The sequence below is a fragment of the Neoarius graeffei genome, chromosome 18 (assembly GCF_027579695.1).
Source record: "Neoarius graeffei isolate fNeoGra1 chromosome 18, fNeoGra1.pri, whole genome shotgun sequence".
Classification (NCBI taxonomy): domain Eukaryota; kingdom Metazoa; phylum Chordata; class Actinopteri; order Siluriformes; family Ariidae; genus Neoarius; species Neoarius graeffei.
This window is the reverse complement of record NC_083586.1, coordinates 37,467,305-37,489,522: the sequence shown is the minus strand read 5'-3', so window position 1 is coordinate 37,489,522 and position 22,218 is coordinate 37,467,305. Positions and strand designations below refer to the sequence as shown.

The window sequence follows — 22,218 nt, the reverse complement described above, 5'->3', positions numbered from 1 at the left end:
AAGCAAACACAGCATTGCGATTTCTTATCCATCCATCACATCACATCACATTATCTCTAGCCGCTTTATCCTTCTACAGGGTCGCAGGCAAGCTGGAGCCTATCCCAGCTGACTACGGGCGAAAGGCGGGGTACACCCTGGACAAGTCGCCAGGTCATCACAGGGCTGACACATAGACACAGACAACCATTCACACTCACATTCACACCTACGGTCAATTTAGAGTCACCAGTTAACCTAACCTGCATGTCTTTGGACTGTGGGGGAAACCGGAGCACCCGGAGGAAACCCACGCGGACACGGGGAGAACATGCAAACTCCACACAGAAAGGCCCTCGCCGGCCCCGGGGCTCGAACCCAGGACCTTCTTGCTGTGAGGCGACAGCGCTAACCACTACACCACCGTGCCGCCTTATCCATCCATATATAATAAAAATAAATAAATAAAAATAAATAAATCCCTCCCTCCCGACTGAAATTTTTTTTGCCCACCCGGTGGACAGGAAACGGATTTTTTTTTTAAGGATGGCCTTAAATCCAGTGCTACGTTTTTAATTACATTAAAAATGCTCCTGCTGTTGGCAGCTTCAAATCTAGACTAAAGACCAAGCTGTTTTCAGATGCTTTCTGCTAACTGATAAACATCATCTTTACATGTTTTAACTTTACTTAACTTTTACAGTCTTTGCATGTTTTAAACTTTACTTAACTTTTATTCTATTTTATTCTGCTGTTTTTTACTGAACTTTTACTTCATTTTATTATTTTACTTCTACTATTGTTTAATTCTTATATTATTTTTATTTTTCTCTCTTCTTCCCCCTTTATTTTATGTAATTTTATTTTCTATTGTTTACTGTTTTGCCTTTACCTCCGTAAAGCACACTGACCTGCCACTGTGTATGAAATGCGCTATATAAATAAACTTGCCTTGCCTTGCCTTTTATGTGTACGCCCCTTCAGTAACTCTATGTTCACCACTATTGTTATCACATATGGGTTTTCACTGTCCTGTTTTTATTTATTATTACCATTTCTACTGATAAACAGTAGTAGCCAAAACATACAGCCTGCAGCCCAGTGTACATTTTATAGACACCCCTTGTTTAAAATGTGCTAACATTCAATTTACTCGGCTTTGTTCTAGCTTTATTGGAAGATAGATGCTAAACAAGCTAAAGGTACTAGCTATTTTGGTGAGCTCGCCAAACTCTTCAGCTTCCTTCCAAGCTTTATTTTTATTCAAACGGAAGAAAAAGTCAGACCAAATGTGCCACAGGGAATTAGCAAGCCAAACCCTTTGGATTTGTCACTTTATCTCGTCGTATTTAATTTGCACAGCATCTCAGTTCAGATGTCAGATGGTCATCTTGTAGCTCACTAGTGTGAGAATAGATGGAGAGACGCTGGAGAAAATACCTTGATTCTGTAAACAGCAATACTGCAGCGTGGAATACATCGTATTACTAATCTACTATACCATGCCCTGACAGGCTCTGGTTGAAAGTATGGATTGTCTGAGGTGACTGGCATAGTACTATTTTGTGACAGGCACAGCTCTGAAGAACATAGTACAACACCAGTCACCAAAGAGAATCCATAATTACCGGTGTCTCTTAGTGCATGGTACAGTGTCTTGCAAAAGTATTCATCCTCCTTGGTGTTTGTCCTGTTTTGTCACATTATAAGCTGGAATTAAAATGGATTTTTGGAGGGTTAGTACCATTTGATTTACACAACATGCCTACCACGTTAAAGGCAAAAATTGTTGTTTTATTGTGATACAAACAATAATTAAGATGAAAAAACAGAAATCTGGAGTGTGCATAGGTATTCACCCCCTTTCGTATGAAACCCCTAAATAAGAGCTGGTCCAACCAATTCACTTCACAAGTCACATAATTAGTTGATTAAGATCCACCTGTGTGCAATCAAAGTGTCACATGATCTGTCACATGATGTCTGTATAAATCACCCTGTTCTGGAAGGACCCTGACTCTGCAACACTACTAAGCAAGCAACATAAAAACCAAGGAGCCTCCAAACAGGCCAGAGACAAAGTTGTGGAGAAGTATAGATCAGGGTTGGGTTATAAAAAATATCCCAAACTTTGAATATCCCATGGAGCACCATTAAATCCATTATCCATCCATCCATTTTGGCATATCACTACGTGGCCGCTCTGACAGCTTCAGCCATCAAAGTCTCTAGGGAACATTACAGTAGTGGTTTCCTGTTGCCTTTTACTGGATTATTGTAAAGGTTTTCTCCTCTCAACCATTCACACCTATGGACAATTTAGAGCCACCGATTAGCCTAGCCTGCATGTCTTTGGACTGCGGGAGAAACTGGAGCACCCAGAGGAAACCCACGCAGACATGGGGAGAACGTGCAAACTCCACACAGAATTCCCCATCAGCTACTGGGCTCGAACCCAGAACCTTCTTGCTGTGAGGCAACAGTGCTAACCACGACACCACCGTGCCACCAAATCCATTATAGCAAAATGGAAAGAATATGGCATCACTACAAACCTGACAAGAGAAGGCCGCCCACCAAAACTCACAGACCGGGCAAGGAGGGCATTAATCAGAGATGTAACAAGAACACCAAAGAAAACACTGAAGGAGCTGCAGAGATCCACAGCGGAGATGGGAGTATCTGTCCATAGGACCACTTTAAGCTGTACACACCACTCTGGAAGAGTGGCCAGAAAAAAGTCATTGCTGAAGAAAACATGTTTGGAGTTTGTCCAACAGCACGTGGCAGACTCCCCAAACACATGGAAGAAGATTCTTTGGTCAGATGAGACGAAAACTGATCTTTTTGGTCATCATGGGAAATGCCATGTGTGGCGCCAACCCAACACCCTGAGAACACCATTCCGACAGTGAAGCATGGTGGTGGCAGCATCATGCTGTGGGGATGTTTTTCATCTGCAGGGACAGGAAAGCTGGTCAGGACTGAAGGAAAGATGGATGGCATGAAATACAGGGCAATTCTGGAGGAAAACCTGTTTGAGTCAGCCAGAGGTTTGAGACTGGGACGAAGGTTCACATTCCAGCAGGACAATGACCCTAAACATACTGCTAAAGCTACACTGGAGTGGTTTAAAGAGAACCATTTAAATGTCTTGGAATGGCCTAATCCAGGGGTTTTCAAAGTGTGGGAGAGTCAGCCCCCCCTCGGAGAGCAAATAAACAACAGCGCCCCCCCATTACAATTTTTGTTGTTGCTATACTTAAAGTTCCATTCGTATTTTTAAAAAAATGCTTGTTGTACACATTATTTTTTTCTTTTTCACATTTTAAACATCTGTGCTTTTTAAAACATCTTGTTTTACACATTTTAAACATCCCATAGCATCGTTAGCTAGCACCTCTTGGCAGACAACACACTGTGGCAGTGGAGCATCTTCAGATCCAGTCCATGAAAATCCAAACTTTAAATAATCGTGGTCATACTTCCTTCTTTTTCCAGTCCCCCAGGATTCCGCGGGCCTTTTTTGTGATTGTTGCGGGCTAAAATGTCTGATGTTGCGGGGGTTTCCAAAAAAATTGTGATGAAAGTTGCGGTGTTTTTTAGGTTTTTGTTGCGATTACATTGTGGGAAGAAGTGAAAGTTGCGAGAAATTGTTGCGATTTTCTCTTTTTGTGATTAAAATTGAGTGATATGTTAAATATTAAGTTATTACTGAAAAACTATTGATTAAAAAAAACAAAGACACTGAGAAATGGTCCTATAAACAACTTTACCAATATAAAAGATTACCAGGACTACAAAAATGCAGAAAAATAGGCTTTACTTATCCAAATGCACCTGTTGGTTCAAAAGTTAAAGTGCAGAGAACCTCACAGCACAACATGAAGTTACCTTCAAATATAATATAAATGCCTCAGCTTTCATGTAAGAAAAAAAACTATTAATACTAGTACTGTGTGCAGGCAGTCTCTCCTGAAGACTAAATTAAACAATAATTATAAACTAATAAAATAAATGGCTCAGGCTTCATAGAAGAAAAAACAATTTGAACAGAATCTCACAGTATGATGCTGAAGCTGCCTAAACAATGGAAAATAAAATACCATTTTGGCAAAAATGTTGGCATCCATTAACTTCTTGTATTAAGTTAAAAAAAAAAATAAAGTGCACACAGTCCTTCACTGTAAACATAACACACTTTCAGTGTTGCCAGATACTGCTGACGTTTTCCAGTCCAAATTATGTTCAAAACCCGCCAAAAAGCAGTTGAAATCGTCCAATCTGGCAACACGACGCGCATGCTGCTTCTCTTGAACACACAGAAGTAAGGCGGAAGGTAGTTTGTCGACGTCACCTCAAGACGACGCCAACGATTGGTCAAATTTGCGGGAAAGTTGCGGTGATTGGATGTAATTGCAACACCGCCCTGAATTCGCGGGGATTGGTTGAATTTGCGCTGAAGTTGCAAATCGCAACATCCTGGAGGCTCTGTTTTTTTGCTTGGCCCAGACTTGTCACCTCACTCACTGTAGCTTTAAAACCCATCCATTTTGTCTCTCACGTTGCGCCCCCCCTGAAGAACTCTGGCGCCCCCCAGGGGGGGCGCGCCCCACACTTTGAAAGGCCCTGGCCTAATCAAAGCCCAGACCTCAATCCAATTGAGAATCTGTGGCTTAACTTGAAGATTGCTGTACACCAACGCAACCCATCTAACTTGAAGGAGTTGGAGCAGTTTTGCCTTGAGGAATGGGCAAAAATCCCAGTGGCTAGATGTGCTAAGCTAATAGAGACATACCCCAAGAGACTTGCAGCTGTAATTGCAGCAAAAGGTGGCTCTACAAAGTATAGAATTTGGGGAGGGGTGAATACCTATGCACACTCCAGATTTCTGTTTTTTTCATCTTAATTATTGTTTGTGTCACAATAAAACAACAATTTTCACCTTTAAAGTGGTAGGCATGTTGTGTAAATCAAATGGTGCTAACCCTCCAAAAATCCATTTTTAATTCCAGCTTGTAATGCGACAAAACAGGACAAACACCAAGGGGGATGAATACTTTTGCAAGACACTGTATATTAGCTTTATATCCCTCATGAAAAAAATTCCAAACTAAAAGTGCTGACTACAAAGAATTAGAAATAAATCTGAAAAAAAAAAATTAGAGGTCTAACTCATAGCGGTGACTCCAGTTGGCTGTATAGCTAGAAATTGTAGCGTGAGGCCATCCTTAAAAAAAAATCCATTTCCTGTCCACCGGGTGAGCAAAAAAATTTTCAATCGGGAGGGAGGGATTTATTATTTTTTATTATTATTATTATTTTTTTAATATATATATGGATGGATGAGAAATTGCAATGCTGTGTTTGCTTTTTCTTTCAGTACTTTTTTATTACAAAAGCAGACACATTTAATAAAATGACAGTTTAATCAACTGAAACTTGTACAAAAACTTTAAGTTAGCATTTTAAATGCTGACTGCAACATTTGCAAAACTTTTACAAACGTACTTAAAATGTCCGACACGCGGACTTTTTGTAGTTCTAAATCGAGCGTTAGGCCTAGTTCGGATGAAATTACACTATTAAAATGATCACTGAATGATTTGTTTTTCTGAATCTTTACTATTTTGTTGTTCGCTAGAATACCATTTTGCGATTTCACACTTAAGCAAATGTTTGAAAACTCCGGATCTCCTTCCTTCATGGTGGCCGTTGTGCCGCACGGCACATGCGCAGAGCTGATTCAGTTGAGAGTGCGCGCGCACTCGGCGGAGGCAGTAGTGTGTCGGAGGGAACAGAAGCAGAGATGACGCTTATTTTGTCTCCGGTAAACCAGTCTTCTCTCGTTCAATTACGTGCTGGCATCAAAAGACACCGTTGGTTGTAAATGAAACCAAGCTGAGTGGTTGGAGTGTATTTTCATACACAAATGGAGAAATGTTCGCTGAGTGTGTAATTGTGTAGCCCCACTGCAGACCGCTGTCGTTGTTAATTCATAGCATGCTCAGCTGCGTGAATGTGTCATGCACCGAAAATAAGAGATTTACAAGCCAGGAACGCCTCATGATGCAATACGCAAGAAAAGAAAGAAGATTTACTGCCATTTTATTTTGTATTTGAGTAAAGTGAATAAATACATGGTCTGTGGAAAATACATTTAATCCTGGGAACTGCGTGCACAGGAGTTTATTTTGTGTTTACTCCCCCGGCTACTTATTTGTCATGGCTGGCTAGTATGAGCCTTAGTGGAAAGCCCTGGGAATGTGGAAATGTCAAGTTCGATTTTAGATTTACGAACCCGAAAAAAAATGTCGAAAAACCAGCGTTAAAAAAAAATTTCAACCGCACTCATCCGGCCGGTGGACCGGAAACAGAACATTTTTTAATAATGGCCTGAGTTCTTGGTATATACCATGACTGACTCACACCAATCAATTTTATTTGTATTTTTTTTTTTGCTTGGTTTTGATGTCACGAGATACATTGCTTCATCAATGGTGGAACTATTTTATGTCACGTGAGCCATCCTTGGCCAATCCCTGCACAGGAATTTTTTGGTGAGGGATATAAATAGTAAATATATCTGTTGAAGAGATTTTACGCCGACTGTTAATAAAACATACAAGAAACACGCTAAATTCAGACAAGTGGTTTAGTTGTAATCATTATGATGAATGGTATGCTTTAAAAAAACTATACTATATCAGATAATCTGATTTCTACAATACGAGAAATCTCTGTGTAGGATTTCGGTAGTTGTGTATCTGTAGTTTGAGTACTCGCTCTCTCTCTAACTCTCTCTCTCCGTGTGTGTGTGTGTGTGTGTGTGTGTGTGTGTGTGTGCGCGTGCAGGAATGCAGTTATTTTCAGCGTAATTCAGTTTAACTCAAGACTCAGACTGTGTAGGGCAGAGATGGTGTGTCCTCTGTGTGTGTGTGTGTGTGTGTGTGTGTGTGTGTGTGTGTGTGTGTTTAGTAGACAGCTCTCTCACACATCGAGAGTTAAATCTTACCTCACACACACACACACACTGCAGCTTTTGGGCAAGGCTCAGCTTGCCAGTTCCTGCCTGAACCCTTAATATTCAGCTGTAGGTCTACACACTGAACCTGAGTGAAGCTGGGAGCATGTACCAGGCCTCGGCGCTCTCTATTTCTGTCATTTCTTTACAAACAGAGACTCATTAAAGTCCTTTAAAATCCCAGCTGAGCGTCTTGAAAAACACCACAGGGCCCTCTGTCTGTCTAATCTCTCCTGGTCCCATTACATTTCCTTTTGAAAAGAGTAGAATCATATTGATCATAAAACACACCACAGAGAAGTGGGGTTTTATTCTCCACCCTGATTGTACACAATTAGAGAAACACACACACACACACACACACACACACACACACACACACTTCTTGTGGAAAATTGGGCACCTGTGCCACTGATTGTGAGGCTCACAATTGAGCAGTAATGATGAAACTTCTAGCGAGCAATTAAAACTACTGCTTTTTGGGTAGAGCCTGGTTTAACATCTGGTTCACATGGTTATGAAGAAGATTCACATGGCTTAGCCTTAGCGAATAGGTGACAGTCATCGACTTCACACATGAATAGAGCGAAATGAGGATGGATCGAGGCTTAACGATGAAGCCATTTTTATCTGCTCAGAATGACGCATCTCTGAAGGAGAGTTGAACAGAAAAGTCTGTTTGAGCTTCTTTTGAAACACGAGATTGATCTGATTGATCTCATCCTCTCAAATCTTCATCATGATGCTGTGTGTGTGTGTTAAGTCAAACTACAGTTTAAAGAAAATGTGGGGATTTTAGGATATAAAACGCACAGAAAAAAAACCCCCAAACAATAAAGAGGTGATGACAATTCACTAGCCAAATGTCAACACCCTGAGAACAAAACAGAAGAAGCAACCAGCTTAATTACTGTCCGGTGTACTCAACCCGGCACATGGTGTCATATACACTACCGTTCAAAAGTTTGGGGTCCCTTTGAAATGTCCTTATTTTTGAAAGAAAAGCACTGTTCTTTTCAATGAAGATCACTTTAAACTAATCAGAAATCCACTCTATACATTGCTAATGTGGTAAATGACTATTCTAGCTGCAAATGTGTGGTTTTTGGTGCAATATCTCCATAGGTGTATAGAGGCCCATTTCCAGCAACTCTCACTCCAGTGTTCTAATGGTACAATGTGTTTGCTCATTGCCTCAGAAGGCTAATGGATGATTAGAAAACCCTTGTACAATCATGTTAGCACAGCTGAAAACAGTTGAGCTCTTTAGAGAAGCTATAAAACTGACCTTCCTTTGAGCAGATTGAGTTTCTGGAGCATCACATTTGTGGGGTCGATTAAATGCTCAAAATGGCCAGAAAAATGTCTCGACTATATTTTCTATTCATTTTACAACTTATGGTGGGAAATAAAAGTGTGACTTTTCATGGAAAACACACAATTGTCTTATTGAACGGTAGTGTACGCAATGCAGCTCTGGAAGTTACAGGCGTGCAGTCAAAAACCACGCTGGAATAGATGCTGTTCGGATGCCGTTGTTGTTAAAGCAGAACTGAGGTCATTTTTAAACTTGCTTTATTTCTTAATTAACATGTTATTCAATTCTGTTTTCGGTTTTAGTAACCTTATATCGTGACTTGTATTGGCAACTAATTGCAATTAAATATTATACTTATCGGCCGATTCGTTTTTTAGCCGTGTTGAATTTAGTTCGTTTGGTCCACGGCAGGCGTCGCTTATCCGCGCGATCTTCACGAGACTTGTGCGAGACTTCGAAACGTGAAGTGTCAGCCAGGTGTCAGTGCCGCCATTTTGAAAACTGTTTTCCAAACGAAATACTGCACAAAAACGAGTTTAAATGACGATTGCTGCCTACTTTTTTCAAACTTTCCTGATTGCTCTCAAAACAAACAAAACTTCCAGCTTGATTACATCAGCATTCGAATGAAGGCATGCACATCTTTTGACAACGTTGGCAGATGTTGGTCACTTTGATTTCCGCTGTACGTTTTACTTCCGTCCTACGATGTCTCGCACAGGTCTCAACGAATCTCGTTTACGGCCATTGCTTTGACATATGGACTGATATATTACAGAGCGTATTTCAAACACTCATAACTTGATATAGCAGTGACACAATAGCTATCAGAAATGCATTCCGATATTTAATAAAATGAGATAAATAGAATTTTGATAATAAAAAAATTTGCCTTTAGTTCTCCTTTAAGAAGCTGCTAAAAAAAGTTCTTATCAGTGCAGTGATCCGTGGGCTATTGTGCAGAACTTTGAACATCTACAAAGACTGGAGAGGCAACTGGTAAGAAGCTGAACTTTAAATCCTGGGTTTTACAAAGTTTGCTGCTGCTACCAAACCAGTTTGTCATGGCGTCTGGTAATTGAATGAGAGTAGTGTTTGGCGTCAGTGGTTGTAGCTCTGTTTGCTAATGTGTTTGCCTAATGAAAGCACTATGTTGTCGGGATAATGTTATTTGTAAATGAGAGCAAACTGCATTCTGTTTGTAATCAGCATTGTGAGAGAATGTGTGGTTAACTGTTGCAGTTTGGTGCATTGTGTTTTAACTGTAATGCTAATAGTTTTAAGAAGAAATTGGCTTGCTAGCTAATGGACTTGTGCAATTTAAAGGTGCAGTATCTCTTTTTGTACAGAGGTAAATTACATGTGTATTTTTAATGAAGGTTAAATGATAATTTTGTACTAAATTTAATATTTAAGCTTAAAACTATTGCATGTTTGCACATACTAATGTCCGTTTACTGGTGTTCATGTACATTGTGTGCAATAGCTCATGTATACATTTTCTTTCTGTTTTATCTAAAGGTTTATTACCTACTTGTCCTATTAGTCACCTAACTGACTGACTGCTTTCAGCTAATGGCCACTAGCTATTGCTGGGTTTCAGTCATGTGACTTTTCTTAGCGGTTTTACCGGAAGTGAAATAGCTGGTGGTCTAAACAGCTGCCGTAGTGCAAACAACTAGCGATAACTTAGGCTACATCCACACGACAACGGCAACGAGATTTTTTTTTAGCGGGTAAAAAAAATATCGCGGCCACATGGGCAACGGATCAGTAAAATATCAGGTACATATGGCAACGCAACGCTTACTGAAAACGATGCAATACACATGCCACACCTCTACGTGCGCTGTAAGACGGTCCCATCGGAGACACCAGAACAATAGAAAAAGTAGGACGCATGCGCATAAACCCCTTCTTCTACCCGGCGTAAAGCACTCACAGGAACAAACACACAACAACAAGAAGAAGATGGCTGCGACTACGCGAGGAAATCATGCCTTCTGTGTGTACAAATTAGTTTTATTAGTGTGCATAGTTTTATATAACTTAATTTTCTTATTGTATGTGAACATTTTGAAAAGCATTTTTATATTATTTATATAACTTTTTATATTGTGTGTGAACATTTTGAAAAGCAGTCTTATCCGATAAAAAAAAAGAAATTCAAGAAATGGTTCAGTTACTTGTTTATTTAAAAGAAAAGCTGTTGTTGTTACAAATGATGCGCACGAGAGTGCTGCTTGTTCTAGTCATGTGGTTGTGACGTCATCGTAAACAAATCCGTTCTACTCATCCAGACGACTTCGCAACGGCGCCGTTACCAGATTTTTCCACTCTGGAACCTGTTCTCAAAAAATATCGTTTTGGGGCACCCAAAATGCCGGTGCCGTGTGGACGTCAGGCCGAAACAATAAAAAATTTTATCAGATTCACCTGAATCCGTTGCCGTGTGGACAGGGCCTTAGAGTACGCTCATAATCTAGAAGCCACTGCTCGCTTTAGATATATTCAGAAGATTGCTATGTCCAATGGAATCGACCCCTACAGTCTGGGAAAGAAGGATTCGTCATACGATCTTGAAAACTACCCTTCAGTCGAGTTCCCCGACATCTCGAACTATCTGGTGTTGCAGACGTCCTTCTACACTGCAGAACAAATGAAAGCGTGGAAGAGTATGGAGGCTTACAACTTTTTTGTACGTGGCTGGGTAAAAGACCTCGGGATCAAGTCGCTGCCCAATGAATCCTGGATTGTTTTTGCCTGTGTATGTACATTTGTTTTTGTTTTTTTTTTACTTTTCGTTCACATCTACAACGAAGCGCTGCAAGTTGAAGTGTAAACAAACAACAGTTCACTTGATTCTCACTTGTGTTGGCTCTTATCTCTCAGGTAAATTTCACTCCAATGATGTCACGCCCAGTATTTTTCCCGCTGACTGGATGCACGTTGCCAAAATGGTGAAGAACAACAACTTTGAAAATGACCCCCTTAAAATGAGATGCCACATCTCAAGGGGTTATCCTCAAATAAATAAAATAAAATCATTCACAAAGAGGGGCGGCATGGTGGTGTAGTGGTTAGCGCTGTCGCCTCACAGCAAGAAGGTCCGGGTTTGAGCCCCGTGGCCGGCAACGGCCTTTCTGTGCGGAGTTTGCATGTTCTCCCCGTGTCCGAGTGGGTTTCCTCCGGGTGCTCTGGTTTCCCCCACAGTCCAAAGACATGCAGGTTAGGTTAACTGGTGACTCTAAATTGAGCGTAGGTGTGAATGTGAGTGTGAATGGTTGTCTGTGTCTATGTGTCAGCCCTGTGATGACCTGGCGACTTGTCCAGGGTGTACCCCGCCTTTCGCCCGTAGTCAGCTGGGATAGGCTCCAGCTTGCCTGCGACCCTGTAGAACAGGATAAAGCAGCTACAGATAATGAGATGAGATGAGAGATTCACAAAGATCATCAGAAACCCCATAAAAACCTGGATCTTAGTTAAACAAGATGGAGAAGTGATCACGGCGCATTGTAACTGTACGGCTGGGGAAGAATTGTCATGACCTTCATGCATATGGACTTTGTGAGGAGTAAACAAAGAAACAGCTGGGGACTTTAGCGCTTCGTGACTAAAAAAAGTACCATAAAATAACGACACATAGCAAGAAAAGTACTTGGAAAACACTCAGGCCATAGCTGAGAGGGAGATACAAACCTTTCACCAAGTGATCACTGCAAACTCGAGCATGCTTCGACTCGGCTCCCTTCGATTTCAGTGAGAGGTTCAAAAGCCACCTTTCTCGACGTCTTTTTGTGAAATCCTGTGTTCGTTCACCCTTTATTAGTTCACGGGGAACCCTGAAGAAACTTTGATCAGTTTCACGGTTTGATCGATTCAAACAACCGAAAACAACGCAAGCGTAAGGCATTTTTCATGCGAGCAATGCACCTTCTCCGTACAAACGCTTTGTCAACTGAGCTTTGGTAGACCACCAGCTAAAGTTTTGAATAACTAATGAGGCGGATGTGACGTCACGTGAAACCCAGCAATTGCAACCTGCTAACTGAAGCTAACTTTTCTGCCATCAATGCAGTGCTTCATGGAGCTGATCTCCTGAAATCAAAATAAAAAAGGGGGGAAAAAGAGGAAAAAGGAAACAACCCTTCTGGTCATTGAGTGAAATCCAGTTTTCATCTCCAAGTAGACATTTCAAATCTCTCTTCAAGTTGGGGAATCTGCATAACCACACAGACAACTTGACTGTGTGTGTGTGGTGGCAGATGAGAAGTGTGTGCTGCAATTTTAGCCTGATCTCAATGACTCCTCAGACTAGCACTCAGTAACTGTCAGTCTTCATTTCGCATGTAGTGTGTATCTCTCTGTCTGTCTGATGATGGTGGGACGTGGCCTGGGAATCAGGCTGATAAGTTCTCGAGCTATGACTGTAGTGCTATTTGTCACGTTCTGGCAGAGATGGAGCTTTTCATTACATTACATTTGGCTGTCTGGGCAGCATGGTGTTGCAGTGGTTACCACTGTGGCCTAACTGCAAGAAGGTTCTGGGTTTGAGCCCAGTGGCCGACAGGGGCCTTTCTGTGTGAAGTTTGCATGTTCTCCCCATGTCTCTGTGGGTTTCCTACACAGTCCAAAGACCTGCAGTTAGGTTAATTGAATGTGTGTGTGTGAGGGTGCGGAAAGGAACTGGCCACCCTACTGCTGCGATTCTGGCCAAGGTGCCTCAAGTCCGGATTGGGTTTGGCAGTGATGACAACATTGGGCTGTACTCACATTGCCTTTACAAATAAAATATTTTGTGTTTGCATACACATATCATTCACATTCTGTAAACAGTCAGCTGGCAGAAGCCGTATTCAGAGATTGCAGTTAAGGATCCGGCCAAAAACGTACTCGACTAAAGATACTTTTAAATGTACTTATTTAGTACAACCCCGATTCCAAAAAAGTTGGGACAAAGTACAAATTGTAAATAAAAACGGAATGCAATGATATGGAAGTTTCAAAATTCCATATTTTATATTTTATTCAGAATAGAACATAGATGACATATCAAATATTTAAACTGAGAAAATGTATCATTTAAAGAGAAAAATTAGGTGATTTTAAATTTCATGACAACAACACATCTCAAAAAAGTTGGGACAAGGCCATGTTTACCACTGTGAGACATCCCCTTTTCTCTTTACAACAGTCTGTAAACGTCTGGGGACTGAGGAGACAAGTTGCTCAAGTTTAGGGATAGGAATGCTAACCCATTCTTGTCTAATGTAGGATTCTAGTTGCTCAACTGTCTTAGGTCTTTTTTGTCGTATCTTCCGTTTTATGATGCGCCAAATGTTTTCTATGGGTGAAAGATCTGGACTGCAGGCTGGCCAGTTCAGTACCCGGACCCTTCTTCTACGCAGCCATGATGCTGTAATTGATGCAGTATGTGGTTTGGCATTGTCATGTTGGAAAATGCAAGGTCTTCCCTGAAAGAGACGTCGTCTGGATGGGAGCATATGTTGCTCTAGAACCTGGATAGACCTTTCAGCATTGATGGTGTCTTTCCAGATGTGTAAGCTGCCCATGCCACACGCACTAATGCAACCCCATACCATCAGAGATGCAGGCTTCTGAACTGAGCGCTGATAACAACTTGGGTCGTTCTTCTCCTCTTTAGTCCGAATGACACGGCGTCCCTGATTTTCCATAAAGAACTTCAAATTTTGATTCGTCTGACCACAGAACAGTTTTCCACTTTGCCACAGTCCATTTTAAATGAGCCTTGGCCCAGAGAAGACATCTGCGCTTCTGGATCATGTTTAGATACGGCTTCTTCTTTGAACTATAGAGTTTTAGCTGGCAACGGCGGATGGCACGGTGAATTGTGTTCACAGATAATGTTCTCTGGAAATATTCCTGAGCCCATTTTGTGATTTCCAATACAGAAGCATGCCTGTATGTGATGCAGTGCCATCTAAGGGCGCGAAAATCACGGGCACCCAGTATGGTTTTCCGGCCTTGACCCTTACGCACAGAGATTCTTCCAGATTCTCTGAATCTTTTGATGATATTATGCACTGTAGATGATGATATGTTCAAACTCTTTGCAATTTTACACTGTCGAACTCCTTTCTGATATTGCTCCACTATTTGTCGGCGCAGAATTAGGGGGATTGGTGATCCTCTTCCCATCTTTACTTCTGAGAGCCGCTGCCACTCCAAGATGCTCTTTTTATACCCAGTCATGTTAATGACCTATTGCCAATTGACCTAATGAGTTGCAATTTGATCCTCCAGCTGTTCCTTTTTTGTACCTTTAACTTTTCCATCCTCTTATTGCCCCTGTTCCAACTTTTTTGAGATGTGTTGCTGTCATGAAATTTCAAATGAGCCAATATTTGGCATGAAATTTCAAAATGTCTCACTTTCAACATTTGATATGTTGTCTATGTTCTATTGTGAATACAGTTTTTGAGATTTGTAAATTATTGCATTCCGTTTTTATTTACAATTTGTACTTTGTCCCAACTTTTTTGGAATCGGGGTTGTATTTGACTCTTACAGACATATTTATAAGAATTTCTAAGAGACATTACTGTAGGTAGGGCTGGTGTGTCCCTGTAAAATAAAGTAGAAGAAACTCCAGCATATTTTTGAGATTTGTAAATTATTGCATTCCGTTTTTATTTACAATTTGTACTTTGTCCCAACTTTTTTGGAATTGGGGTTGTATAAAAAAAAAATCATTTTTAACTGATGAAATTAAGTTCATGCCATATTTTCATGTAAAAACTAACTTGTATTACATATCTGAAGTGGTTTCATTTTAAATTACACTCCAGCTACACCATTTTGCCTGAATACATCATTTACTCTCTAAGTTCACTGTTTATATGCTTGACTAATGCAACATAGTTTGATAAAATAACCAATAACCAACTGGTAAATAATAATAATAATAATAATAATTGTGTAAATAACCAATATTTATCATTAGCCGGAATTTGACTTGCTGCATAGCCAATAAACTTAGCTAAACATTATTAGTATTAGTTTACCCTGGCATTAGCAAAGAACACAGGCTAACTTTGTTAAATGTAGCTAGTTTTGGTTACCGAATTAGCAAAACCTACCTCAACATGCTTTTTAAAATATTAGATGGATTTCATGCCTTCTTAGGAGGTAAAGGAAGGAGACGCCTCATTGCCTCCACCAATTAGGTTTTGTTTTCAGTGCAGTTTGTTTGTCTATTTGTTGATCTGCCTGGAAGTAGGACTGCGCAAAACCTACCAACCCGATTTACATGAAGGTTAGTAGAAGGGTGTAACATTTGGCCAAAGAGGAGCCTGTTAAATTTCGGAGCGGATCTGAGTCACAGGACGGATCTAAGAATCTAGTGTCTCTTTTGCTAACGTTGTGAGATACGCCATTTGGCCTTCGCGTGCAACAATGCCATACAATCCAGTCGATGGCAGCTAAGTGCAGTAGTGTCAAAACAGAGACACTGTAGAAATACGATGACTCCATCGTATGACAATCCACGTTCACAGGTACCACTAATCCTCTGGGATACACATGAAGGTTAGTTGCTGAAATGTAATAGAGAAAGCAGGCGCACACAGGGACAGCGGTTTCAAAATATGTCTTAATTTGAAACAAACAGGCTGCGGAATCAGTGCCAGTGAGTCCGACTCATCCAGACATATAAAGTGGTTGCGGTTGCGGATTTGCTTATCATAGAAAAGTGGATTATTGTCCTTGGTGGAGGGCTGTGCTCCCCGAGGGCCTTTCTAGTTTTATATGAATTTTTGCTTCTTCCAGCATATTGAAATCTTTTACAAATGTTGAAGTTCAAGTTCCACACTGCAGTCCATATTCAAGTGAACGCAGATAGTTAGAGCACTGCTCCACTGTGAAGCATGAGAAGGTCATTTCAATAACTTCAATAATACTCAAAACATGAATACCCTGAACTTATATGCAATTATAATAACAAACGACAATTACTCAAGCATTTTCCACCATCTGGGAATCCTGTTATTGCCAGTAGTGCTGTCTGTTCATACTTATCATGAGCTAACACTATTATAGCAAAGCAGAAAACAAACATGGCTACTAGGCAACAAGCCCTCACTGAGTTCAAAGTTTTAAAAGTCACACTGCTGCTCTTTTGTTTCAAACCCCAGGCCCATGCACTCAATGGAGAGTACAGTGAATCCATACTGACGCGTGTGTGTGTGTATATGTAGACACACACCAATCAGGTGGAGTGAATAACATTGATTATCTCATTATGGTGGCACCTGGTAAGGGGTGGGATATATTAGGCAGCAAGAGAACAGTCAGTTCTTGAAGTTGATGTGTTGGAAGCAGGAAAAATGGGCGAGCGTAAGGATCTGAGCGACTTTGACAAGGGTCAAATTGTGATGGCGAGATGACTGGGTCTGAGCATCTCCAAAATGGCACATCTTGTGGGGTGTTCCCGGTATGCAGTGGTTAGACCCGACCAAAAGTGGTCCAAGGAAGGACAACCGGTGAACCGGCGACAGGGTCATGGGTGCCGAAGGCTCATTGATTCACATGGGGCACGAAGGCTAGCTCATATGGTCCAATCCCACAGAAGAGCTACTGTAGCACAAACTGCTGAAAAAGTGAATGCTGACACCTTTCTGTTTTAGCCAGCATTAACCGGTTGGACCATAACAGAATACTGCATTTCATTTCATTTGCATGTAAAGACATAAGCTGCATTAGTTGCATTAGGTATGATGGAAAAGTCTGGTCTAAAAATGAAGCAATTGATTTACATTGTTTGCTACTTAAAGGAGAACTGAAGTTATTTTTAAACTTGCTTTATTTCTTAATTAACGTGTTATTCAATTACGTTTTCGGTTTTAGTAACCTTATATCGTGACTCATATTGGCAACTAATTGCAATTAAATATTATACTTATCGGCCGATTCGGTTTTTAGCCATGTTGAATTGAGTTCGTTTGGTCCACGGCAGGCGTCGTTTATCCGCGCGATCTTGACAAGACTTGTGCGAGACTTCGAAACGTGAAGTGTCAGCCAGGTGTCAGTGCCGCCATTTTGAAAACTGTTTTCCAAACGAAATATTGCACAAAAACGAGTTTAAATGACGATTACTGCCGACTTTTTCCAAACATTCCTGATTGCTCTCAAAACAAACAAAACTTCCGGCTTGATCACGTCAGCATTCGAAAGAGGGCGCGCACGTCTTTTGACAACGTTGGTGGATGTTGGTCACTTTGATTTCCGCTGTACGTTTTACTTCCGTCCTACGATGTCTCGCACAGGTCTCAGCGAATCTCGTTTACGGCCATTGCTTTGACATATGGACTGATATATTACATAGCATATTTCAAACACTCATAACTTGCTATAGCAGTGACACAATAGCTATCAGAAATGCATTCTGATATTTAATAAAATGAGATAAATAGAATTTTGATAATAAAAAAATTGCCTTCAGTTCTCCTTTAAAGGCAGATGGAAGAAGCTTGAATGGTTAAATAGTGCAGTAAAGCTGTTGGATAGTTGCATTATCTGCTCTTCCACAATTTCACAGTCAGCAATTAGAAGAAGAAGAAGCCTTTATTTGTCACACGTACACTCAAGCACAGACTGAAGCACACAGTGAAATTTAACTTCTGCATTTAACCCATCTGAAGCAGTGAACACGCACACATACGTGAGCAACGAGCACACACACACACACACACCCAGAGCAGTGAGCAGCTATGCTTCAGCACCCGGGGAGCAGTAGTGGGTTAGGTGCCTTGCTAAAGGGTACTTCAGCCCAACCTCAGCCCAAGGCTGCCCCATGTTAACCTACCCGCGTGTCTTTGGGGGAAACCGGAGCACCCGGAGGAAACCCACACAGACACGGGGAGAACATGCAAACTCCACACAGAAAGGCCCCGTTGGCCACTGGGCTCGAACCCGGACCTTCTTGCTGTGAGGCAACAGTGCTAACCACTACACCACCATGCCACCCTTAAGGCCAATTTATGCTGACAACCCAGTCCTCGCAGATAGCGTCGCAGACAGTGTCTGCATAGCCCCCCCACCTTCGCAGACGCTCTGCGCGCACCTCCCAAAAATTGTGACCACCGCAGAAGCCTCGCAGACAGCGCCGCAGACAAGAGGGCTCTGATTGGTCCACTCTACATCCGCTGTACACGCACTTCCGCTTCCCTACTTTCCCGGTTTGGTTTGTTTTCACGACCGGCATTTTTAAAAACACGAGCGAAGATGGAGCAGCATGAAGAGCGGTTGATTGAGGAAGTACGTACATCTATACGACTCCAGTTCTAGTCATTATAAAAAAAAAAGTTCTAGTCATTATAAGTAACCGGAGGATAAACACTCCACTAACCACATCCACCAACTACTCCTAGCGACTTCGCGCCCCCTTGCGTTGTGCCGGTGAATAACATCGCGCACGCCTATTACTCCCCGCTCAACGATAAATTACAACTGTCTGCGAAAAGCTATCTGCGAAAGCCTTGTCGCAACAGCATGCAGAGGCCTTTAGCAACACAATAGTGTCATTATTCCATAGGTCTTCCCCAATATTGTTCATTTATCTTATTTATCCATTTATTAATGGAGGTTCATGTGTACGTATGCAGTGTTCTGACTGGCCCAACTCATTTTTACTCATTATTAATGTAGGATATAATTAAAATGGCTGCTTTTGCGATTCGAAAATCACAATGTCATATTCTATTGTTAGCCAAGCATTGTACACATTTTTACAGACCTGAAATTTTAACTGTCTTTTCAGATTGATGTTTGATGGCTGGGAGGCTCCAGACTCACATCCAGGATTGACACTCAACAGTGCACGCTCTACATCGATCTCCTGCGTGAATTCCACTTCCTGACAGATAAAACCGCTCACTAGCTCCCACTACACCAACCCCACTGACAAGTCGAGCAACGTACAAAACGCCCTCAGCCAATCGCTGGGGCAGGAACACGTTACCATGGACACGGAGTCCACCTACTCCGGCTACTCGTACCACTCGGGCCGGTCGAGAGGATCCCACAGACATGGGTAAGAACCAGTATGGAAATAACGCATACACATGAAGGAATTTTATACTTACAGTCTCATTCTGAGACATATGTCGTCATCATCATCAGGAAAAATGTCTATAGGTTTGTCCATGTGGAAGAGTCCCACATTAAAGGAACAGTCCACCGTATTTCCATAATGAAATATGCTCTTCTCTGAATTGAGACGAGCTGCTCCGTACCTCTCCGAGCTTTGCGCGACCTCCCAGTCAGTCAGACGCGCTGTCACTCCTGTTAGCAATGTAGCTAGGCTCAGCATGGCCAATGGTATTTTTTGGGGCTGTAGTTAGATGCGACCAAACTCTTCTGCGTTTTTCCTGTTTACATAGGTTTATATGAGCAGTGATATGAAACAAGTTCAGTTACACAAATTGAAACGTGGCGATTTTCTATGCTATGGAAAGTGCGCACTATAATGACAGGCGTACTAACACCTTCTGCGCGCTTCGGCAGCGCATTGATACGGAGCTCAGATATCAATGCGCTGTCGAAGCGCGCAGAAGGTGTTAGTACGCCTGTCATTATAGTGCGCACTTTCCATAGCATAGAAAATCGCCACGTTTCAATTTGTGTAACTGAACTTGTTTCATGTCACTGGTCATATAAACCTATGTAAACAGGAAAAACGCGGAAGAGTTTGGTCACATCTAACTACAGCCCCAAAAAATACCATTGGCCATGCTGAGCCTAGCTACATTGCTAACAGGAGTGACAGCGCGTCTGACTGCGTCTGACTGACTGGGAGGTCGCGCAAAGCTCGGAGAGGTACAGAGCAGCTCGTCTCAGTTCAGACAAGAGCATATTTCATTATGGAAATACGGTGGACTGTTCCTTTAAAACTATACTCTGCTGGTAATAGAGTTATTATGAAACTTTTCACAGTAAACGTTAAATTGTTCTACATGTTTTGTTTCTGTTTATAGTTTAGGTTTTGTTGTAAAACGTGTATTTTCTTTTTCCAGTTGGAAAATATGCAGTTTTGATATCATAATCTTTATGGTCTCGTTACACATGGACCAATGCAACCAATTTTTGATCAATTCAAGAAATTTAATAAAGAAATCGTAAAATAACTCCAGTTGTAGACACGTTTACACCTCTCAGCTCATTGCGAGTGCGTTCCATCTTGCTGATGCACTGTGTTGACCGTAAAGTCGTGTTCTTTTTTTACAGCACTTGTTTTTTCAGTTGGATGAAGCCAAGTAGCTTCATCCAACTGAAAACAAAACCAAGATGGCTGTCAAAGCTGCATTAAAACAGCCAAACTTGGAGGAATGGTAATGTTCTGTCACGTCTAAGCAAACGTGAATTAGCGTGGCGCAACAGTACAACACTCAGTATCCAGTAAGATCAGTGAAACATGTTAATGATTGTCCTTGCTCCTGAGTATTACAGCTTCTTAAGTGCATCGCAGCTTCATGAAAAGTTCCGCAGTTCAGGTTTTCTTTAGTGCAGTAGACGTATCTTGTTTGACCTCCTCTGTTGCATATTCAACCAGCATCATGACTGTCTAGCGGAGAAATTTTACAACGACAATTCCAAATATTTTGAAATGGAATGCAAATTAAAACAAAAAGCCATAATTTGTAAAAATATAAAATAAAAAAAAATAATAATCTCATCTCATTATCTGTAGCCGCTTTATCCTGTTCTACAGGGTCGCAGGCAAGCTGGAGCCTATCCCAGCTGACTACGGGCGAAAGGCGGGGTACACCCTGGACAAGTCGCCAGGTCATCACAGGGCTGACACATAGACACAGACAACCATTCACACTCACATTCACACCTACGGTCAATTTAGAGTCACCAGTTAACCTAACCTGCATGTCTTTGGACTGTGGGGGAAACCGGAGCACCCGGAGGAAACCCACGCAGACACGGGGAGAACATGCAAACTCCGCACAGAAAGGCCCTCGCCGGCCACGGGGCTCGAACCCGGACCTTCTTGCTGTGAGGCGACAGCGCTAACCACTACACCACCGTGCCGCCCCTAACTAAAACTCGTACTTTTGAAATATTAATTTTTACACCTTCTGCTGAACAGATCGGCAACATGCCCAGGGTGTACCCCGCCTTGTGCCTGAAGTCAGCTGGGATTGGCTCCAGCTTCCTTTGTGACCCTGACAGATAAATGGAATAAGATAATGGATGGATGGATGGACCGACCTCATGCTTCTTTTTCGAGCAATTTTTAGCTTCAGCTTGGAAATTATACAATTATGTTGGCTGAATTCCTCAGTCCTTCAAGGACTCAACTACCAACTTGGATTCCAATAGATAAAGTTATTTAAAAAAAAAAACCTTATGAAGGACCCTGGGATTGACACAAGGGGGAAAAAAAAGCTGATAAAGCCATGTTAAAAGAGTAGTGGTCTAGACCACTACACCACCATGCTGCCCCAATAATAATAATAATAAAATAAAAAATTATGTTGACTTGTAGTCAAACAAAAACAGTGAAGCAACAAGGTGTTTCGTGTTTTAGCTAATCAACGTCATTGTTTTTTGAAGACGTACGTTTATTCGGAAATTCCTCATTTTTTTGGCTCGGGGCAATTTAGGACTAATAACAGTTATGATAACAAGGTGATGTGAAACACTTGCATTAGAATAAGTTGTGATCAAAAAGATCAGAGACTGTTCATTTTGTGAGCAAATGGAGAGCAGCGAGGTCACGCACCTGCAGCAGGAGCGAGCGGAAACTCTCGTGAGTCAGTATGCTGCGTGTCAACATTGCATTTTACCACATTATGAAGCTTAAATAAGAGCAACGAAGACCTCGTAAAGTTGTGCAGCTGAAGACCTC

At 41.5% G+C, this 22,218-nt stretch overlaps 1 protein-coding gene across 1 annotated transcript in view; it reads left to right on the top strand.

The window, feature by feature from the left end:
- Positions 1 to 22,218, top strand: part of LOC132866165 (vang-like protein 1) — a 217,669-nt gene that overhangs the window by 69,903 nt on the left and 125,548 nt on the right. Inside the window, exon 2 of the mRNA XM_060898767.1 lies at positions 19,120 to 19,392. Within this exon, the coding sequence (XP_060754750.1) occupies positions 19,322 to 19,392 (71 nt within the window). The 5' untranslated portion in view covers positions 19,120 to 19,321. The remainder of the gene's footprint in view (positions 1 to 19,119; positions 19,393 to 22,218) is intronic.